The sequence below is a fragment of the Amblyomma americanum genome, chromosome 1, assembly GCF_052857255.1.
Source record: "Amblyomma americanum isolate KBUSLIRL-KWMA chromosome 1, ASM5285725v1, whole genome shotgun sequence".
In the NCBI taxonomy this organism is placed as follows: domain Eukaryota; kingdom Metazoa; phylum Arthropoda; class Arachnida; order Ixodida; family Ixodidae; genus Amblyomma; species Amblyomma americanum.
In genome coordinates, this window is record NC_135497.1 from 24,814,082 (window position 1) to 24,837,151 (window position 23,070).

The window sequence follows — 23,070 nt, forward strand, 5'->3', positions numbered from 1 at the left end:
TATTATTATAATATGACGCTGCCGTCATGTAATTTTCCGGTCCACATTTGGCTCTCAAGTGATGGACAGTGTGTGGCTCTCCCAACCCTCAGTGGTCGCGTTACTATATGTGCTCTACCTGCCTACACTTCTGAAGCAGGGTCACAATTTCTTTTTTTCTTTTCATTTTATTACATGTTTCGTTTTTTTTCTTCCCCGCTCATTCTGAGTGGCTGAAGCGAGACCACGCCTTCTCCACCGCTAGTCTTTAGCCAATGACGCAGATAGAATTGAAGACAATGGTGGTGATGAAAACATGGAGAGCGAGAAAAAAGAATGGAATAGAAGAAAAAAAAAGTAATCGCTACATTGCACACGCCCAGACGAAGCGAAATTATAACCTGCTGCTGGACCCAGAGCTCTTAGATTATTCATAGGAGGAGGAGGAGGAGGAGGAAAAACGTTTATTGGCCAAAGAAAACGTGTTGACTGAGCTGATTGTTGGAGCCTTCAGTCCAGGACCCCCCTGGCTGTCCAGCGCACCAGTGTCTGAAAAAGTGACTAGCCACAGTGGCCACTTTTCGAGGGGCTTACAGATGGCGGCGCCGACTGGAAGTGGCCAATAAAAGCTTCCGCTATATGCCTCCATTATCTTATGAAGATTGCTTTATTTTTGTTCGTTTTACTCCTCAGCTTATCTTCCGGTCTGTTATATGCATGAATTTTTGCTGCTGCAATTGTTTCACCGACTTTTTTTTTTTTTTTGCCTGGCGGTTGTTCGTTCGTCAACAATCTATAAATCTGTAACTGGAAAACAGTTTACGCTGTTGACCACGGGCATCGCGGCAATCCGTAAACCCCCGAATGTTGGCCCAGCCAGACCGTCGTTTTTTAATACACGGACCCTGTGGGAAGTCCCGTAATTGGTAATATCAAAGAGCCCTGGTTGGGCGCCTAGCTAGAGCGCATGAGTGGTGCCCCGACGAGGAAGTGCCCCGCGCGTCCATATCTTCAAGGTCGTGACAGCTTGTCTTACACTCGCTCATGCAGGGCTCACTCGTATTCTTATCAAACGTAAGTAGCGAACCGTGACGTAAGTCACGTTAAGCCACGCTCTGAAACAGTGCTGTTCGAGGCTAGCGCAGCGCTGTGCCCTGCAGACCAAATGTGGCGAAAAGTTGCGTTGGTATCACTTTTTCTTGGCGCCTAAACCAAATTTAGTGACAGCTTCTCGAGTCATCACTAAAAGGTAACAAAAGTTTCAGCAAGTAGCGTACGCTGTTATAAAAGAATAATAGAGCACGTGGTCGCCCATGCCCACTGAGTCTGCACTAGCTTGGGTACTCGTAGCATATACGCCTCTGTCGAAGCGCGTCGAGGTAGGTTTCCTCATGGATGAAATGTTGGGCGGCTTGGATTTTATTGAGATTTTTATGACCAATCGCAGCGCCGACTGCAAAGTCCTGGCAGGCAAACTGTGACAAAAGATTCTCCACAATTTTCGGGAGAGCTGCCGCGTCACATTTTTTTGTAGATGCTGGCGCTAATTTTTTGATAATTCTTTTTTCATAGCAGAACGAAGTCTTGCAATGACCCTTTGAAGTTTGGCGCATTCGTTTTCGTTCGTCGTTAAAGCAGCGGCGCGCTAGAAAAAAAATTCGATTTCCTTTTTTGCACGTTGCCGCACAGCTTTCTGGGTTGCCTTTCAGTTCTATTTCGCGTTTTCAACACGGTCGATCCGCGAACATCGTCGACTACAGAACCAAGAAACCACGGCGACGCCATGGCGCGAGTTCTTCGCTGTTGTAGCGGTCGACCAAAGGCGAATTTCTGCCCGCAGCGCGTTTTTGGTTGCCTGCATGAAAGAAAAACCTAAGGTTTGACGACATCTCGCCCTGCATGAAAGAAATGGAGGGATACCCCCAGAAATCTAAGGTTTGACGACACCTCGTCCGGTCGTGCAGGTAATTCGTGTCAAAAATAATGTTAAGGCGCGATCCCCGTTCTTTTATATATTTTATTTGCATTTGCCGCTTATTTGTACGTTATCAACGGTTCGACGAAAATTCCTCTGGTCAGGCATTGGATTAAAGAAAGAGGAATGCGGTCACTGACCAAGTCATGAAGTTCAAGACGTTTCGGAACCTCGTACGGGCTCCTTGATCACTGAGCGGAACAAGAAATCGTCGCAACTTATATGCGCAACACGGGGCGTAAAGACCGTGCATATATGGGTGGCATAGTTCCTTGCACCCGGTTCATGGTAGCTGGTGTCGATTGGATGAATAATAACGCCTACCCTAGTCGCTTTGTCTGCAATATTCAGAAGCGGATATCAAAGCCAGAAACACAAAGCAACAAGACATTCCAGGCGCGTGCTGCCATTCGTTACGTGCAGGGAATCAGCGAGGCACTATCGCGCGTGTTTTCAAAATATGACATGCGCATTGCCCACATCCCGACAGCAAGCTCCGTAACCGGCTCGTGAACGTGAAAGACAAACTGCCGATTGAAGCATTTCCAGGTGTCATCTACCAGATCCCATGCGCTGATTGCCCCCAGGTTTACATTGGCGAAACAGGAAAGTTCCCCGGAAGGCTTAACGACCACAAACGTGACGTCAGAAATAATAATCACACGACGAACGCCATTGCCGAGCATGTGCAAGAGCATACTCATACGATTGGCTGGGACCACGCCACTGTCATCGCGAAGGAAAGGAACGTGTCATCTCGGCGGCTGATGGAATCTCTAATCATCCACTCGACACCAGCTACCATGAACCGGGTGCAAGGAACCATGCCACCCATCTACGCACGCTCCTTGCGCCAGGTGTTACGCATATAAGTCGCGACGATTTCTTGTCCCGCTCAGTGATCAAGGAACCCGTACGAGGTTCCGAAACGTCTTGAACTTCATGACTTGGTCAGTGACCGCATTACTTTTTCTTTATTTGTACATTGCCGGCCTACCCTTCCTTCTTTGTTTCTATCGCTCCCCCCTTTATTTCCAGCTCCCTGTTTGCTTTTTTTTTTGTCACGCCAGCAGCAGCTCAGGTGCTTCAGGTTTCGATGACAGGTGTCACTGCTAGCAACGTCTGAGACCGAAATCGTTTTTTGGTTGCGCGTGAAACGAATTCCCCTTAGCGGAGGAGGGCTCTCGTACCGCCCTCTGTGCAACTAAACTGGAAGTACTGCATTTGATAAACCTTATAGGGTCATTATTTATTTTTATACTGTCAAACATACTCTTTATTGTACCATCTTATATGCAGGTGAAAATAATTTAGGAAGCAGAAATGTTTTTAACACATATTAATGTACTGCGACAAGTCGGGTCTTCTCGATATCCAAAGCAAGCCAACCGCAGCTCTAGCCAAGGTTGTATTTTTTTTCCCCCCGGCGTGTATGTTGATATCACGAGCCACTCCGTGTATGTAAGTCCATTTTTTGCCTTTGCTACATCTAAAAAAGAAGATGCCGAAGCCGCGAAGCCTCTCCTGCGACGAATTAGCACCGTTGGCGGAAAAACTCGACGACGAACTCCATCTTGCTCCGCCGCCGGGGCCCGTCTCGCAAGGCTCGCTCCGCCGCGGTCGTCAGCGAGCGGAACGGGAGGTGAGCTCCGGTAGCCCGCTCAGGGCCAAGCGGGCTGCGCATGCGCGGTTGTGTTACCGCTGAGCTGCCTGAGCGGAGCGGGACCGTCGCGCCGGTCAACTAATACTGTCTAATATTAACCCCCCTTCCGACTTGGCCAGAACACGAGCTGCCGCCGCCCAGTCTCGGCGATGTCCGGTGTCTTCGCACACCTCGCCCTCTTATTTTTCCCGCAGCTTCCATACTGCACAGGTCGTACTGCTTCCAGTTCCTCGGCAGGTTTGCAGAGGCTGGTTTGTTGTGCTTACCGAGAGCTCACCGAAACCGACTGAAAAAGCGCTGGCGCCTCATTATTCATAACACGCACCCTCCACTCCACAGCGTTGCGTTCCTCGTACCCACTGTTCACAACTCTCTCCGGTTCACTGCCCAGAATTTTGACGGAGGCCCGCGCTACAGCGTCCCTCATAGCACACGTTCAACTTCAGAACAACGTGTTATTACTTCTCTTTTTTATATTAAATAGTTAATGGCGAAACGGCGCGCGCTGGAGGCGCCGGTTGCTTTTCTCGCACTGGCGCCTCTATCTTCCCCCATCCCTGTAATCGATTGGGCCCTCCTATTTCTAAAACTCCCTAATATTGCCGCCGATGTCACCCGCAAAGTAACTAACTTGAGAAAAGCTCGCCGCACTGAAAACAGGCAGTAAAACATCGAAACAAGGCCGCGAAAAAGAGGCAGCGTTTCACAGATACATCGGTAGACTTCATTGCCGCACGCGAAGCGCGTTTGTGTCCTGCCATATGCGCATAGTGTGGATGACAAGGGTCTTGTACCACGTCACGCGTTGTTTGGAGACGAATGTATATTTACACAACTCCAACTAAGGTGACTCGCATCGAGTCCCAATGCAACTGATTTCTAGTGATAAACAGGCAGCGTTAGGCCACATTTTCACAGCCGGTTTTTCTCTTCCTCCGTCGCCTCCGTCGCTTCCGCAGCTGACCGCTTTTAGATTCCTAAATAAACTTGTTCACATGGTACCCCGTCGAAAACACTTTAGCCGGCTGTTTTTCAACGTAGCCTACATCATTCGAAATTAACCTTTTCCTTAAGCCATTGCTTGGATAGCTGGCTAGTTAATTAAGCTTATTAACCAGCTATGCACTATGAAAAAAATACTGCAGAATATGCCACACGACCCTCAACAGCACTCAGTTTGTTTTACGACACACCGTCGTTTTTAAAAGCATGGTCACAGAAGGTGTAAGGTAGAGAATATTTAAAAATCATATCAATAGCAAAGCATTAGAAGAAAGGCACAAGCAATCAGCCAGGCAGACCACATTTTGCTGCATCCTGCGATGAAACCGTGTTCAACCGTTGCTAGCTTTTGAGGGTGCATTGTTTCCACTAGCCGATACTAGTGGATACTACTAGCGGATATTAGTGGAATTGTTTTGCTAGCCTAATTCTAGAATGGCTGTATGACGACCGACCTCCCGAGTTCCAGGGAATCATTCCTATATTGATAACAAAGTTCATTTCTCCCTAAATATCTTCGATTTCGCTGACTGGCCAGAGTAATGAGTGCAGTTCGCATTTCTGTACCGCTTTAATACTAGCTTGCTATATTCGTATCCATTAGCTTTAGCGCCGTACGCGCAGTGGTTTGCAGTAAACTGTGGAGTTGCGCGCAGTTGTTCCCAAACTCCAAACTTTTGCCAGAGCTCGTGAGGTCGCGTGCTTTTTTCTACGGTAAGAGGCAAAAAAAAAAAAACGCGCCAAGTAGACGACAGACGACTTTCACCAGAATGTTCTTCGAAGCCCGGAGCCTTCCGCAACGATGTGTTTTTTTGTTGTTTTTTTTTCCACGCGGGAGAGGGAAAAAAAGGCACTGACGTAGGGTCACTTGGGAGCAGCGAGCGGCCACCCTTACTTGTTTGCCAGTTCCCAGTGCCTCTTTCGAGTCGAACACCACGCCACTCTGTTGCGGCCGCGGTCAGTGCTGTGGCATGTTGCAAGTTGCGCGTCCGCGCCGTAAGTGTCGCCACGGTCGGAACGATTGCAGCGATCCTGGTATCTGGCAGCAAACGCGGCTGGAGTCAATGACACAACGCGTCTGCGCCGCCAGTGCCGCCGCGGGCAACGCTGCAGCGCAGTGGCAGCAGACGACAGCGACCGGCGCAAGCATAGCGAGCAAAGTTTTGAGCAATTTATGTTTTTACCGCCAACTCCCAGGCACCGCCACCGTCGCATTTCAAAATCGTCCCCATTGGCTCTACGGGAATGTCACACCCTTGCCGCGGTTGTCGCTCGTTCACATGCGAGCGGCCAGCCCGCTGGCTGAGGAGCGGTAGGGTCGCAGCGCCACGATCGTGCAGCGGAGGCAGATAGGAAACACCCCCAGCGCGCAGGCCGTACAAAGAGCGCGCCGCCGCCGCTACTCGAGGCCGGCCGTGACTAAACCTTTCCGCGATAGGAGACACATACGCTTTGAACAAAAAAGAACCTGGGGGAAGATGAACAACAAAAGAAAAAAATCCGAAAATGCACGGAGGCTTGGCGCCGTCTGCGCAGCCTCACCACACTGCCTGCAGGGCACAGTTTTTCAGGAAGCCCCTTTCCCTGAGAGCGCGGTCAGCCAGGCTCCAGTCGGCGCCGGTCATTCCCAGGGATGAAGGATTAGCCCGGGAGTCTACGTCACGTGGGACAAGCAAGAGGGCAAGGATATGCGCGCAGACTTCAGCAGCCATTGCGAGGCCCCTCTCCCTTCGCGCCTCAGGAAATTGCTGCGGCATGTCGCAAGCTCGCCTCCAGGGAACCCGGTACATGGGGGCAAAGGGGTAGTCGCCCCCCCCCCTCCCCCCGCCCATCAGAAAAAAAGTTCCGGCGCCCCTGCTCGCCTCAACCAGATTCAAGGAATCCAACGCGTGCTCCGCACTGTCTGATTTCCTTGCTGGGCCAAAGGCGAAATCACTGGCAGTATGACGCTGCGCGTGGCCGGTTCAGCCACATCATCTTGGAAACAACAAAATAACAACTCAAGAACGAAGCGGCAGATGCCCCTCAAGGGTGGCCCTCCCGCCAATGGCGTCGACCGATTTTCTTGGCATCACGGTTAATCCGATTAGGCCGTGGTTGATCTACTTTCGTCTGCCAGCCCCTTGCGATGTCACGCCCGCAGTTCCAAGTGGTTTAACCACGACCTCACTGACAATCGGTCGTCGCCATTGGCAGGGGGGCCTCGTTTGAAAAGTATTTTCCGGTTCGTTCTTGGGTTGTATCCGACTGCAGACGACAACAAAAAAACTGAGCGAAAAAAAAAGAAAGACTACTTGGTCTTTTGTGTGTGTGTGTGTGTGTGTGTGTCTAAAATACGTTAAATTGGCGGCAAAAAAAAATAAAGAGGGGGGACTTTAAACTTTCTTTGAACAGGCATTCTACTTCAGTGACCGGAAGTTACGTATTTGGCTTGAAAAACCACCTGCAGACCCTAACCGCGACCGTCTCTCCAGTGAAGTGGCATACGGGGTTTTGACTGCAGCATCCCTAAATCAGAGCTGTGCGGGAGCTCAACAATACCGGTGCTGAGACAAACTAAGCTAATATATATGTTGCACTGGCACGGCGTGTGTAATAGAGATGTTCCGTTTCCTCGTACAGACGTAGTAAGCGCTGTTCATTGCACTCTTGAACTAAGTGCCCAGAAATAAAGTTCGATATCTGTATGCTTTCGTATTATTTTGATAAAAAAAATTACGCATTCGCTCGTAACAGGCCACTGATTTCTACTCGTCGCTGTGGGGAGTCCAGATTGTCTGGTCTCGCTAGTTCCACCATGCTATTAAAAACAGCAGATCGCGATTTTAAGTAGCGTGCGAAACTATCCTATACTGATGTGACCTTTCGGCAACGATGTTGTGGCATACCGGCGAAAATTCGCAATTGCCTTGCATATTTAAGAGTTATGTGGTTAATCGCGCTGCCGCGTTGCCTGCAATGAGAAGGCAATATTATTAACTCCGAAGCAGGTCATCCAAATGGCATTATGTACGCGCTGTGGTTAATTAAAATTAAGAATAAAAGAAAAAAATTAGACAGCGTTCCGGCGGTGGACTGAAGGCAGTTTCGTTTGCGCAGACACTTGACAAAGAGAAAAATGAACGTGGCCGGTAGGAGCTCTTGACCTTGGTGCCAGCAATGGCGACCCGTGGCTAGAACTCCGCCACGCCGCCGACACCTTGTTGACCGAGATACAAAATATAAATGTGGCTCCTGGCTGAATGAGTCGATTTTGGAGACTGCTAGCATTGGGTCAAGCACTTGGCTGCCTGACGGCTAGAAGTCAATGTAGTTGCGTCATTCAAAGCACTCAAAAAGAGGCCGGGCTGATTGGTAGGTATTCACGGAAAGGATACGCCAAGAGGACGGGACAAGAGAAGAGAACCAGACAGCGTGCAGACAATACTTGTTTTCTTCTCTCATGTCCCGTCTTTTTAGCGCGTTACTTTCCGTCTCTTCCCTTACGCACACAGAAAGGCATGCTCCTGTTACGTCATCTGTCGCCCACAGCCCCGGAAGAAAATACAGCGGTGGCAGTAAGTGTCCGCACAACCATTGGGTAGCACGCAATGAGTTGTGAGACACGGCCGCACTGCCGCCGCCAGCGCTGCGGGGCCGCACAGATGCTGAGAGAGGAAGCGTGTTTAGAACATTATATGAATGGATGCGCTACACCAGAAATCTAGTGCTCTTGTGCTTACGTTTCATGGAAGGTTTCAGCGACTCAATCCGAGATTATTTTTTTACGCCTGTCCTAAAACAGATGAGACAAAGGAGATGTGGGGCGTGCCCCTCAACTTGACCGTCGTATTTGTCTCTGACCTCGTACGAGACCGACGCTTCGAAAGCTTGGCATTGTTGGGCCTCTCAGAACTTTTCGGAACTGTTCACGACAGGCTGCTTTTTCAGCTCCTCATTTATATTTCACTCGTATAACGGATACTCGTATAACTTTCCTGTAACGGACGCTCTTTTACACTACCCGTTCTGTTTGAATGGTCGCCGGAGACTGCCGCTCGCGAGTGCCACGTTTCGCCGCGACCATAATAAGCGGGCTCAGGCACCGGGGCGGTGAAGCCAACTCGTCTTTGAGGTGTCTACCGCGTCGGGGCGGCTGGTTGTTTGACACCCCGCACTGGCCCAAAAGGAGCGTTGCTTGACTCACTTCTCTCTTTTTCTCCCACGCAGTCCAAGCGAGGCAAGAGTGACTCGACCAAGAGGCGCGCCCAGCGGGCGACCTCCAACGTGTTCGCCATGTTCGAACAGAACCAGATCGCCGAGTTCAAAGAGGTTGGTGCCGAGTTTCCCGGGCTCCAAATTTGGCGCCCCATCCGGGCTTTAACGCCCTCTCTTTCCCTTCCTGTGGAGGAGGGCGCGTGCCAACTGCCTGCTGTCTCGCCCGGCCTAAACAGCGAACGCGGTTTTTGGGCCCCGCGCGATGTCGGGCTCGGCTTTCACCGCGCCCCAGCTCTGTGGCAGAAGCGGCGACGCGGCCCGCGCGCTGTCAGCCCCGGGGTGCGTGAGACGCGGATGCCTGCTGTCATCTAGCACGCCGCCGACGCTGCTTCGGCCCTCCCCCTCTGCGCTCGGTGGTTGCTGGGCCGCCAGACGTTACGAAACTCCATTTCCCTCCTCATCGCCGCGAGGGGCCGCTTGCTTTTCTTTTCGGAACCGAGCCGATGCACAATTCCTGGACGCACGCCGAGGAGACGGCGCGCTTTTTTTTTTTTTTTCGGCGTTCAGCTTTGGCTCCGTCTGCAGTTTCGAGGTCAGCGTGCGCAGGGGAGCTTTTTCGAGCTGAGGGCCACATTACACAAAACGTAAGGGGCTCGCAGTAGTGTCATCAGGATAGCAACGAGCCAGTCAAATGCTAGCAGCTTTAAAGAGGCGACGTCATCTCTTGCTATCGAGACGCCGGCGCTTCGCGTTCCCCCGCCTCCATCACTGCTGAAAGATGGCAGCAAGCTGTCGCCGTAACGATCGAAGATCCAGCAAGCAGTGCGAACAGAGCTCTCGTCGCGGACTTCGCCGAAATGCGGCCGCCGTTGCCAAAGTAAAATGATTACTTATTCCAAGTAATGATGCCTTTCAAAGCCTTGAAATGGGAAGAATTTACAAAACGCCGTTTCAGGACAGGGCACATACCAAAATACGTTGAAAGCAAATTCCCGCGAGGCACTCAGCCATACATAATATAGGGAAACGTGCAACACCTTTTAGGTTTTCGTTTCGAGATTGTTTCTGTGTGCTGCTCGTTTCAGCTCCGAAATGAGCACCCGCTCTTACGCTTAGTTAAATCGGCAATCTGCTTGGATCCATCTGTCACGTGCATTGTCTATTGCATTCCGATGGAGAGCGCACGGCATATGAGAATTTATTTATTTTAAATTATTTTTAACGAAAAAGAGTCCGAACTTCTACAACATGGAATAGGTTCATATCGACCCTGATTGGGCAACCTCTCGTTTTTCTTTTTTTTTCCTTCAAACACACACGCATGAAACTGGCAGTAGATGCTTTCTTGGGAGACATCTGCGACTCCGGTGCCGCTCTTCCCGAGAAAACTCCTCTTTCGATGACGCACGCAAGACAGGCCAGAGGAGAGTGGGGCTTTGCGGTGTACGCTCCTTTGTACGCGGAAGCGTGGCCTTGTGGTAGACAATCCGCCTCGCTTTCGGGAGGTGCTGGGCTCGATCCCCAGTGCCGGCGGGCACCCTCCGGTTATTAACGGGTACAAGATTTCCCCTGGCCAGGTGCTCGGCTCTTCAGGGTGAGATGCTTGGGAAAAGGGTCTAGACCATAGTTGCTCTGACGGATCAGCGTTAAGTTCAAATCAAATTTATTTCTGTCTTGAAAAGGTACAGACAGCGGAGGCGCAGAAAAAGCTGTAAGATACAGCTTGACAAAGCGGCAGCCTCCTTTCGCTTGGCAGCGGGTTGACAGCAAGGCTTATAAAACAAAGGCAGTTGGTGAACGTATTAACAGGTATACAATAGTGAAACTGCAAAATAAAGTGAAACAGCATTATACAATATTGAATCTACATTCACACTCGACAAACAAAGATCGATAGCAAAGACAAAGAATAAACATATTCTTCATATTCTACTCAAAGATTTTAACGAACTAAAGAGGTCAAAATTATTATATGGATATGTATTTAACAGGGAAGGAAGAGTGAATTGCAGGCTCTCTACCTGAATTTATTCGAGGAGTCGGCACTACCCAAGTCTCCGCATACCCTGTCGTGTAGCTGGTTTCTCGGGCATGTTATTCAGCAAGGTTACGTATGTAGTTTCAAGTTTAAACCGGATACTTAGACGATATTTATACAAGTTGTGAATTTTTACCACACCACTTTCTAAAAAGAGATCTGCGCTTGGGAGAGTCCCAGGGGACATTGTAAATAAGACGAAGGAACTTTTTTTTTAGAATATAGATACGTTGAAGACAGTTATCCGTGGCTGTACCCCACACTAAGTGGCAGTAGTTTAAATAGCAGTAGAAAAGGGAATTACAGAGGAGTAGCTTTATTTTTCTTGGAATAACATATCTCAGCCGACTTATGACCCCGCCTTATGAATCCGCCTCGTGCGGTAGAAGCCAATTTGTGGCCCTTTCTTTTTATGACTGCTGCTGCTGGGCTGTGTACCAGCGGGTCGAGGCTCGGCGAGAGTTCTGTGGAAATAACTGCGGGCGACGGTGTGTGCGTCTCGCGAGAGGGGAGGCGTCGTCGCGGAGACACCGTGGCGCTGAGGGAGTTGCCTTCTCTGCGGAATGCCTGCTTTGTCCTCACGGAGGAGGAGAGGCCGTTGCGCTGGGTCGTGCGCGCGCTCAGTGACAGCGCATTGAGGCTTTGCTCGCGTTCGAACCACGTCGGCCGAAGGGGTACCACGTCTAGCAGGCTGCGAGGTCGTTCGAAACTGGCACTTGGCCCGCCAGGAACGCAGCGGGGTTTACGGAGCTTTTTCCAAGCGAACACCCCTAGAGAAAGCCGGGCGCCAGGCCGGGGGCCGCTTGTACCCATTTTGTACTGACATTGCCGCATGTCCTTCACCCTTCATTGTCCCCCCGAGTTCCAAAATCAACCCCAGCTGCAGAGCAGTCGTGCTTTGTGCGTATATTTCGCAGAAAGATAAGTGACTGAAAAGGAAGGCAATCCAAGCTTTTCAAAACTCAAAGGGCGCCGGCGTGCAAGTTGGGTGCTTTGGGCTGCCTTTCCCTCTCTCCAGAGTGTAGAAATGCTTTATTTCTTGGCTTGGTCAATAGCTAGCGGTAGCCTCCTCGCACACTCCTGAGAATCGTTAGCGCCGCCGCCGCGGTCTCTGTAGGGATTAGCATTAACTTGCTGATAAGCGTCCGGGCGAATAGCGAAGGCCGCCAAGCCGCTGCTCTCACCACCCTGTTCCCGCAAGGAGGGAGAACAAAAAGAGGCAGCGGCAGGATAAGACGGCCGGGTGGTGCAGCTGTCGGCTCGCCTCGCCGGCGCCTAGATGCCTTCCAGCAGGCTTAGCGTGCAGCCACCGACCGCAGTGTTTACAGAGGGCCCATAATCACTGGCGGTGGGTTCTCGCGGTTACTCCGGCGACCGCTTTCCGCGCATCGTCTGCTTCCACTAGTCGCGTCAAAAAAATGCTCGCCCCGGAGGCTCGCGTTGAAGCTGGCCTTGGCCGGAAGCCCGGGTGTGCACTCTTAAACCAGCCCTTTAGCGGGCCCAGTCTAACAAAGAAAGTACGTGCTTCGCGCATACGTTAGAAAGATCGGTTTTTGGCGCTTCGGCAGACGACAGCACATTGTCGCAGTGCAACGCAGTCGTACAGATGGCGCTTTGTCGAAGTAAAATTAATAAATTTGAATCCATCATTTAAGCCACACAGGATACCCGTAAAGAGTTACTTGGAAGACGGTGACACATGTACGAACTGGTTTTTGGCCTGAGTGATGGCTGAAGCAGTTAATGCTCTGTATACGCCTAACTCGCGCAAGACGCGGTACTTTTGTTATCTAATTAAATAGGTAACGTATCGGCTATTATTACTGATGTTTAGGGCCTTGGATTACGCGTGTATATCTAATTAACGAATATGCGCAGCCGTAATCCCCACAAGCGGGCAAAAGTTGGTGCGATTTCGTGCATCTCTCGCGATTATTCGCTCCTCGTTTAGAGCGTACGCAAACCTCAATGGACCGAACAATATTTTTAAAAAGTGCGCCATTTGGCGCTCTTTTCTACGCCCACCAGCGTTTCGCTTTAAAACTTTCCACTCGTTTTCACCGTTTTCAAAAGTTATTTCATAAATCTTGATTGATTATTGAGATAACGACTGACGAAAGGTCAAGTTGGAAATCAATTAGCGAGCCACGTGTGCCACTTTCTGAGAAAAAAAGCGACGCGACTCTGACCAACTGTCTGTACGTTGATGCTCTGCAGGCATTCCAGATGATCGACTCCAACAAGGACGGCTTCGTGTGCAAGAACGACTTGCGAGCGACCTGGGACTCACTCGGTGAGGACACGGCCCCCTGCCGCCTTTCTTTAGACTCCCCTCCGCGTCAGGCGTGAACATGAATAATTAATTTCGCAGTATAATTCCTCTCCGATCGCCGTATGCAACATGAACGCGGAATAGGAGTCATTTGTGCCTGACGTCTGTCGTGTTGCTCGCAGGCCGGATCATCCCCGAGAAGGACCTGGATGGCATGATCGCGGAAGCCACGGGCCCCATCAACTTCACCATGTTCCTCACGATCTTCGGCGAACGTGTCTCGGGTACGTTGCAATGGAAGAGCGGGTACGTTGCCAGGGCCATTCGTGGCGGCGGCAGAAGAAAAAAAGCGGGCTTCCCTGCTCAAAACCACGAGAAAGCATCTCGATGGCACGCGTTACAAAAAACAAAAAAAACAAGGGGAATTTTAATAATAAGCCCGTTAAGAACCACACTTAAGGTCGCAGAAACTGCGGAAATGAATATTTCGACGCTTTGTTTGCAACGGCGAAGCACCTACAACAAAATAAATACAGAAAATGTGAGAAACACATACGCTACGGGGCCAAAGTTTACGGCAAAGGCTTTCTTTCAACGGGTGCTTGATAACATTTACAAGTGTCAGATGCGCAGCGTAGACTTTACGTATGTGATGACATTCTGCGCGAATATGTGTCGCTTTGAAAGGTCAAAGAACAATGACAGCTCTTTCATAGCCGTTTTCTGTGCGTAGGTGCTGCACTGCCATGAAGGTGACGTCCGTGAATTTTTAAACTGAACGATTTGTCTGATATATAAAGGGCAAACGACGGATAAATCGAAATTTTATGACGATAATGTCAGGAATAGGTTCCAAAAGAGGTAATGGAGTAACTTTCGTATACTTTCAACACAGCACGCAAAACTCGCTCGCACATCTCAGTGTTACTCAAGCCGTTGAAATCACGACTGTGTGTGCTACTTCCGCAATTGTCTGGGCGCTACTCATTTTAGCCGTTATCCGGATATCAAAGGTTCAAGTTGCGGTCATGCCAGAGCCAATTCCGAGAGGACCATTTGAGACGCGCCAAGCGGCACAGACCGGGCAAGGCAGGTCGTCCTCACCACACAGGGGATTTGTCACGGCCTCAGTTGCAAAGTGGCTGGCAAAATCCTGGCTTTACTAAGCCGTAGTTTTTCAGGCACGCACTTTGCACCTGACAAAAAGCATCTCGTTAAGCACATTTTCGAGGTCAGTCTTTTTGTTCTAGCGAAGACGCAAAGGTGCGTTCCGCTTGCCATTTCAACACTGTTCTAGTCTCGTGCCACGAGTGCTGCTGGCTTTGGGGAAAATGGGAGCAAATTCTCGTGTAGTCCTCCACTGATGCGTGCTTAATCATTCACTCACCATGAAGAGACCATCGGTCGCTATTGAATACTGGGCGAGATATTCGGAAAGCTCTCGTTACGTCGCTGCGACTGAGACTGATTTCAGATTTGCTTACGCGTTATCAATTGTCTGGTTTTATGCCGCGGTTTTTCAACGCATTAACCTATCACGACACCCGCGCTGACTGACTGTTCGCTGTGAATGGCAGAGGCCGGGCAATAACAGGTCGGTCGTAACGCTCCAACGTGTACTGACTGTACACATAAGGTGAGGGTGATATTTCGAAAAGGGTTTTGGAAAGTAGGCCGTAGAGCAGTTATAATAAAAGCTACGGCTCTGAAATTCGCTTTCAACCTTCTAAATAGATGCATCTTGCATTACAGCTCGAAACTAGGTTAAAAATTTATGAAATGCTTTTTTATTTTTGTTTTTTTCTACTAATGTACCTTTTTCTTGAACTCTACTAGATACAGTGTGTTGAAATTATGTAATAGACTTGAAACTGTGATTCTACAAAAAAGTTACGAAAATTATGCGCTTTGAACAAATAAAATAGATTTAGTGTTTTTTTCTTTATCGGTGTAATAAAATCGCAATCCAGGAACGTTTTTTTTTTCAGTCATAAGAATAAAAATAGACTTATGTAATTGATTCCGGTTACAGTCCTGTAAAATACAGTGATTAAAATCGTGGTAAATTTTGTTTTCTTACGCCTTATAGTTAATGGTGAAAAGATGAATAAACCTTCAAAATGCTGATTGAAAAATGCAAATAAAAGCGCAGAAAACTCCCACTTTTCCAAAAGCTCGACGCAACAACAACAAAAAACGAAAGAAAATCCCAGTTACGGGTATCCAAGTGTAATATAATATTTGAAAGCTAAAAAATGCTTTATGGCAAAATTAAAAAATCTATTTTTTGACAGAAAAAATTGTCTGACAAAATGCAACTAAAGCCTTTGAAAACTCCCATTTTCCTGCTGTATGTGACGACAAAAAACGATAAAAAGTTCGGTAGAGAGACTTAGCAGAACTTTTTGCTGGGCTAGTTGGTCCATACTGACAATAGTGAAAACAGCGCTAAAGCGGAAGCCGGAAAGCGAAACGAGGAAGTGACAGGAAAGAGCGCTGACTTCCGGCTTCCTCTTTAGCGCTGTTTTCACTATTGTCAGAGAGACTTAAGACTGCTTACGCGTTGGAATGCGAAAGCATTACGCGATCCCTCGATGCATGACACCCACCCCCACTCACGCGCGCGTATGACACCACCCTGCACGCTGCGCGACGAACGGTTGCATCACAATTTTGATACGCAAATTGGTTTTTGAGGCGAGGAAATGGTGCAGTAACTGTCTCACATCTCGGTGGACCCCTCAACCGCGCCTTAAGGGAAGAGGTAAAGATTGTGGGAACCTCCACTCACGCGCGCATGACACCACCCGGAACACTGCACGACGAACGGTTGCATCACAATTTTGATACGCAAATTGGTTTTTGAGGCGAGGAAATGGTGCAGTAACTGTCTGACATCTCGGTGGACACCTCAACCGCGCCTTAAGGGAAGTGGTAAAGAGTGTGGGAACCCCCACTTACGCGCGCATGACACCACCCGGAACGCTGCCCGACGAACGGTTGCATCACAATTTTGATACACAAATTGGTTTTTGAGGAGAGGAAATGGTGCAGTAACTGTCTCACATCTCGGTGGACACCTCAATCGCGCCTTAAGGGAAGAGGTAAACAGTCTGGGAAGGCATACAATTGAAGGGGCATATGTCGTCGGTTCGAATCTCTCTCGCAAGCTAGCCTTCAACTTGACCAGCACATCTAAGCTGTATGCAAAGAAAAATCGCATGGCACCTCCCGGAACGCTCTCTATACGACAAACGGATGCGTCACAATTTTGGTAGGAATGCAGTTAGGAAAACTTGCGCCACATGTGAGCTCAGCCAGTGGGGATTATATATAGACGAACGACATGTATATGATTGTCTGCAATGGCGGTGCTCGGCTTGCTGTGTGCGTCCTACAGCCGCTTGATGAAGTCACCCTGCTTTTCTTGCCATCGAGGGGATTTTCTGCACCATCTGCGAGATCACATACTAACACATGCTACTGTTTTTTTTTTTGTAATGGAACTAGTAATGCTTTCGCATTAAAACAACTTTTGAAGCCGCGAATACCCAAATATAACTTAGTTCCTGAAAGCTATAGACATGCTCTATCAGAAAATTGCAAAATTTAATAATCGATCTTTTCTGACTGAACAAAGTCTCAGCCGTTCGACACCATGAGTAATAAATAGCGGGGCGGTATTTTTTTGCGCGTCGAGCGCCCGTTCCAGATCTTTAGGTGGTAGGAGGAGGAGGAAAGGCGGGGACAGGTGGTAGGGCTCTTCATTGAACGTATACTGCCTCCTTCTGACGACCACGACTGCGTCTGTGCGTTTTCCGATGCTCTGGTATCCCTATTCCGATCTCACAGGGAAGGGGGGGGGGAATAAGCGGCTGCAGCAGTATGCGTACCTACACAAATTAAAAAAAAACATGCATACTTATGTACGCTTCCGCCGATCATGTGGTGGACTGTTGCGCAGAAAGAACAGAAGGCGACTTTTTGTCTAGAGATGCGGTATAACAGCCTGCCTCCTTTGGCTTTCGTTCTTTGTCCGCAGCCTGTAACAGCCCAGGCCTCCTGGCTGGAGACTGCAGAAACAGCTTCGAACGTACCGCAGCCTTTTAACGCTGCTTCATAGAAAGCGTCGAATGATTCATACTAAGGTGTCACATCCTTGCAGCTTATTCCTGACGCTAATCATGATACCGCAAGCTATTCAAGGCATAGGCCTGATCGAAGCGCTCCGATTCATAATGCAGAGTCATTTTCTTTTTGCATCCAGGGACTGATCCGGAGGACGTCATCAGGAACGCCTTCAAGACGTTCGACAAATCTGGCACCGGAAAGATCAGCGAGAAGGAGTGAGTGTCCCCACTGAACATTATGTGCCCTGTCCTGGTTGCGTATTTCATCTGTTCTAGATAGCTGTTGTGCTTGGGTTAAGGGACGAGAGCAAAAGAAACAAATTGAGGAAAGAATATTCACGCTGATGGAAAGAATACACGAGCTGTCAAAGCAGGATCGAAGCTTTACTACCCCTCTCGCAAATTCTAGACGTGCCGAAGTATCCGTTTACTGCTCGAGATATGCGAGCGATCGACGAACTAGCTGTATAGCGTCCGATTAGTGTCCTTCACGAGCTGAGCATGCTTTATCCGTGCACGCACGAGTTCAGTGCAGCAAAGAAAAGTCCACAAGCGCACTGTTGGGTAGAAAAGTTTACGGGTTGCGAGTACGTGTGTAGGAGAAAATTTGTTTCGACGCAGTCACGCAAGCCAAGTCTGAAATGTCCGAAAATGCATGGGAGCGAACATGGGCTCCATCAGCTGCTAACATTACCAGGCGGATGGGTCGCAAGGCAGCGCAACAATAATATCTTAAACTCCTTCGCGGCAACTTGTTATCCGTCGATTGTTTTCAGCTGCTTATCTGGTTTTGTTATGCTTTCCAGGCTGAAGAAAGCGCTCATGACTTGGGGAGAAAAGTTCCAAGAGTCTGAGGTGAGCACTGAAATGTGTGATTCCGAAGTTTTGCGTGAGCCTAAAGAAAGAAACATGAAGAATAGCGCGTTAAACATTTGGGGTTTTACCAACCTACCCGTTCGTCATGGCCCGTTCGAGGGAATCCTTGTTCCTTTTCTGAAGAACTGTCAGCGTCGCATCAACATTACACTTCATCTAGCTCTTTTTACAATGTCCCCACAGCAAAAAAAAAATAAAATAAATGTACTCTCTCATATTACCCCCCACAGATTTTACTGCACAGTTGTACACGCAATTATCGAAGGTATACGCAGCATGCATTGCCGCTCGGAACAAGATGACGCAAACCTCGGTGGCACGCATCAACCTCGCGCTTTGGTGATAACTACGTTCTGCCGAACTGGAGCTGTCAGTACATTGCTGGAAGCGCCCACCGACGAATATATCGTTGAAAAACATTTGGCCAATAACTGCACAGTGTCGGCCTCGGTGTCGTCCCGATCCGCATGTCCGCTCGTTTCTATTCTACTGCGGTGCGTTCCGTGCTCGTGACACCCGCTCTGCTTCGTCCCGACAGGTGGACGAGGTCCTGAAGGAGGCGCCCATCGACCGGGACGGCAACATCGACATCAACTCGTACGTGAAGATCATTTGCGGCGGCACGGACGACGAAGAATGAGCGCCGGCGGATGCCGCACCTCGCTCGCCCTGCCCGTCCAGCTGCTCGGGCGCTGCGCCCCGAGGCCTCGGCCCGTCTGCGGCTGAGCCGAGGGCCCGCTTCGCCCGATCGCGCGCTTCTGCAATACACGCGGCCGCATCTGACGATGCGCGTCGCTGCCAACCTGTCTCCCTCTGTGTCTCTCACTTATTCGCGCCCTTTATGAACGAACCTGTGGCTACCCGCGACAAATTAGTTGCGCGGGCGGGCTCTTCTCCTTTATTAGGCTCACATTGTCACCTGTTTCGGTGGCTAATACGGGCTACTATAGTAGCCGATAAGGACCCCGCCTGTCACTTTCATTTCAATTCAATTTATTTCCCATGTATGCGTGGCGAGGGTCGAGAGAAAAAAGCCAGAAATTGTGGCTTGACATGGCCCTCGGCCCCTACATTGCAGGGCAGCAGGCAACATACATACACAAAAATCATTAGAAAAGACAATGAGGAAATGAAGCGTACACAAAAAATGATAACAAAAAAGCAACAGAAAAGTTTACTTCACAGAAAAACATGTCATTGTTTATTCAAATCAGGTCAACACCTTATGGAATGAGATAAGGAAGCAGTGAAAGCATGGTGAAATCTAAAAAGTAGCGCATACATCCTGTATATTTTTGCGGCATGCTCGTGATGTATAAACTTTTGCAGCATGTAATAAATGAATAAAAAGATATCAAGTACGGCCGACAAGAACAGTACTGCGTGCGTCTCTGCCGTCAACTTGGCTCACAAAAATGAGAACGCCAGCGATGGCACCTCGCGTGCTGCTCGATTCCGTATAGCTTAGTGGTGTGGTGCATATGTGGAGCCTAACGCTCCGAAGCTGGTGTGTTATGGCGAACGCCGCATAGTGGATGATTGTGGATTAGTTTCGACCGATTCTTTAACATGCAGTGACCGTAGAAATTAACTGATTTAGTTCGTTTCCAATGACAGTCGAGTGTTATCGTTTACGTAACTTCGTTTAATACAAGAAACAAACTTCGTTAGGAGGGGATAGATGGAAACAACTTTTATTAGACGAAAAAAAGATCTAGGATTGTCTCGTACTGGTTCAGGAGCCCGGGGGCTTGTGCTTCACGTAAAGCCCGATCCACGAGCCATTTCTGGCCGGCGGGCTGAGCGGTACGTGAAGCAGCCTTACTGTGGGGAAAGGCATTCCCAAAGGTAGTGGAAAAGTGTGGATCTGGGCACGCCACAGGTGTTACAATGAGGAGAAAAGGTGGGATGAAAGCATGAGAGACGCTAGGGTGAAATAAAGCAGCCCGTCTGTAATTGTCGCCATGTGGCGCTGGGTTTGGAGGGACGCAAGTGCTCGAAAAGCTACGTGCTCATCGTTGGGACTCCCCGCTCGTTCTGCCCTTTTCCTTAGCCCCTCCAGATGGAGGAGCTCTCCGCTTGTCTCAACGTCGCAAGCAGCACTGGTAATCAGCCCAATATTGCAACAGGATGGTCCCATCCCGGTCCTTTGTAGGGCCGGCCTTTGCCAATACGGCTCCAATGTTGGGCCAATTACTTGTGCTGCTGGGGTTTGTCCCTCTGCCTCGGGTCCCCAGAGTCCCGTCGCCCGAGGGGAGCCACCACCAGCGATAAATGAGCGGCAGGTGTCTGTGTTTCGCCTCGTGGAGCGTATTTAAGAAAATGACGTACAAAGAGATAAACACCAAAAGAAAACGACGTTTAAACGCTGCCCCGCCGAATGAGCTTGCTCATTCTGTATTTCTGGAAACGCTAATGGGTACAGTAACTAAACAGGGCGTCGCAAGGTCTTCCCCTGCGGCATCTCGACCTCACAAGAAGGAACCTTGCCGTCTCGCCCAGGAAACACGGCAACGAAAACGGCAGCGGTTCGCGCCCTCTTCTTCCAGGGCGAAGCGGCGCACGCTTCAATGGCATGTGTTGCAGGCGAAGGCATATCCGTCAAGCGTCTTCTGGCCAGGTGTGAGCGGCGCACCGTCTTAAGGGTCCTCACATGTGGATGCGTGAGGGGCGTAGCATTTATGACTTCCCCAACCTGCGCCAGGATTGTTGGCAGCTCAATGGTGCCCAGGCGGTGACGTCCGATCATTTTCCTCAGCGCGCTTTTCACGCTACGGACCAGCCTCTCGTAGAATCCGCCCCACCACGGTGCGCGCTCCGCTATAAATTTCCATTCTGCGCCGGAATTGGCAAACTGGTTCTGAGTTTCAGGGTGCCGCAGGATCTTCCACAAAATGCCCATATCTTTTGTCCATGTGCCCATATGCCCAGAGCCCTCAGCCCCCGCATGTGAACTTGTATCTCATCGTAAAGCCCTCTCAACGCTCGCGTGTTCCTTGCAGAGAACACCGGTTTCACGTCGATTAGGCCCTGCATATGATCCTGAACCAACGCTTCAGGGTTTCCGAATCGTTGTCGCAAGATGTCGACCGCGTCACTGTAGCAATCACCTGATGCCTGCAGTCCGGCATTTGCGGTCTCAGCCTCTCCGGTTAGCAGCGTTTTTAAGCAATTCAAGCGGTCGATGTTAGAAAGTTCCGTGTTTTTGTGGGCTGCCACCTCGAATTGTTCCCAGAATGGCTGCCAGTTCTTTCTTTTGTCGTCGAATTTTGTTAGTTCCAGTTCCGGTAATTTGATTCTTTGAGGCGCGGAAGCGCTACCAACGGTAGCTTGAATTCGGGTTTCCTGATTTTTGCTTGTTTATTCGGTTTGCTCGTTCTTGAGTTTCAGTCGGCAAATGCAAGCAGAAACTTTGTCACCATACTCGATTACTTGCTCGAATTCAGCCTCTGCCTCGTCATATTTGATATTTTGCTCGATTGCCGTGTCTACGTCGTCGAGTTTGACCAATCGTAGACGTTCAAGAAGCTCAAGAAGCACGCTCACCTTTTCTATGGTGGGTGCTTCCTCGGCAGCCAAGATGAGACTGCACACGAGCTTGCCTGAGCTCTCTATCACAGAGCGGCCGTAGAGCAGCCCTCTCGCATAAACATGAAAGATAGCTTGATTTCATACCACGAGATCACGGAACATTATAAGCTGAGCAGGAGGGTCTATTCGCCGCCCGACCATTCCCTCGGAAACGAGGAGGCAATTGCGGGGAGAAGATTACAAGGGGAAAATCATATAAGCCCCTTCTGGGTATACATCACTATCTCGAATGAGGAGAAAGACCAATACTGCATAACGTGCCGGGAGAGGGGCACTCTCGACCACGTAGTATGGGAATGTTCTGACAGCCCGGGTGCCGAGCAAAAGCTATAGAAGATAGGGAAGCCTGGGAGACACTGCTGCGGAGCGAGGATCCCGCCCAACAGCTACAAACAATCCGCCTGGCAGCTGAGGCCGTGAAGCGACAATGTATCTTCACCCGATCTTGCGGAGTTTCATTTCGGTGGAAATAAAAGTTTCGATGATGATGATGATGATGATGAACAGCGGGCGACAGCGGCGTTCGCTCGGTGCCGCGTTTTCGTCTAAGAAAACAGCCATTTGCGCTTATTTCCATCTTCTTTAAACGAGATAGTCTTTTTCAACGTATAAAAAAACTAAAATGCTGCAGGGAACTCAATTTTTTTCAAAAAGTGTTTAAGCTTCCCTTTAATTGTCATTCGGTTCTGTGAAAAGAAGGTGGTGGTTCGGAGGTTGACCACTTATGTTTACAGTTGCCTGACACACCAGACGGAACTGTCGCAAGAATCCCGGTACTTTTATCCTATTTTCTGTGAGAGAGAGCAACGGAATATTATTGTAGCTCCGTTACCAGTTTGTACAGTCGGCCCCACCCCGGCCGCTCGTGCAGTGTGCCGCGCGCGCGATTAGTTCGAGACAGGACGCTACGTGCGCGCGACTATGTATATGCAGTTTGTTTCTTTTCTGTAAAACACGATCCATGGAAATGTGCATGCGCCACAAGGTCAGGTTTAGAGCCCTACGCCCCTTGTAAATGACCCAAATGTACTCCTCGGTGCCCCGTTCAAGCGCTCTAGAGAGATATATACGTGGACGACTGTTAGTACACGAAAACCAGGCACACGAAACGCTGGAAAAAGCTAGGATTCACTTCCTCCTTTATCCCTTCCCTTACGGCGCGGTTCAGGTGTCCAACGATATATGAGACAGATACTGCGCCATTTCCTTTCCCCCAAAACCAATTATTATTAACAAAATGGTGTGCACGTGAGATGATGCTCAGCAATAAGCACAGCGCGTTTAAGAGCATTGTGTAGCCTGGCCCTATCTATGCCGCGTGAAGCATCAACTTCATATGCGCCCCTT

At 49.5% G+C, this 23,070-nt stretch overlaps 1 protein-coding gene across 1 annotated transcript in view; it reads left to right on the forward strand.

Moving 5' to 3' along the window:
• The window catches only part of LOC144122117 (uncharacterized), a 56,147-nt gene extending 37,207 nt beyond the window's left edge, over nt 1-18,940 (forward strand). Inside the window, exons 5-11 of the mRNA XM_077655686.1 lie at nt 3,420-3,596; nt 8,829-8,930; nt 13,072-13,147; nt 13,309-13,410; nt 17,394-17,472; nt 18,063-18,111; nt 18,671-18,940. Coding sequence (XP_077511812.1) covers nt 3,420-3,596; nt 8,829-8,930; nt 13,072-13,147; nt 13,309-13,410; nt 17,394-17,472; nt 18,063-18,111; nt 18,671-18,772 — 687 coding nt within the window. The 3' untranslated portion in view covers nt 18,773-18,940. The remainder of the gene's footprint in view (nt 1-3,419; nt 3,597-8,828; nt 8,931-13,071; nt 13,148-13,308; nt 13,411-17,393; nt 17,473-18,062; nt 18,112-18,670) is intronic.
• Nucleotides 18,941-23,070: the final 4,130 nt, after the last annotated feature.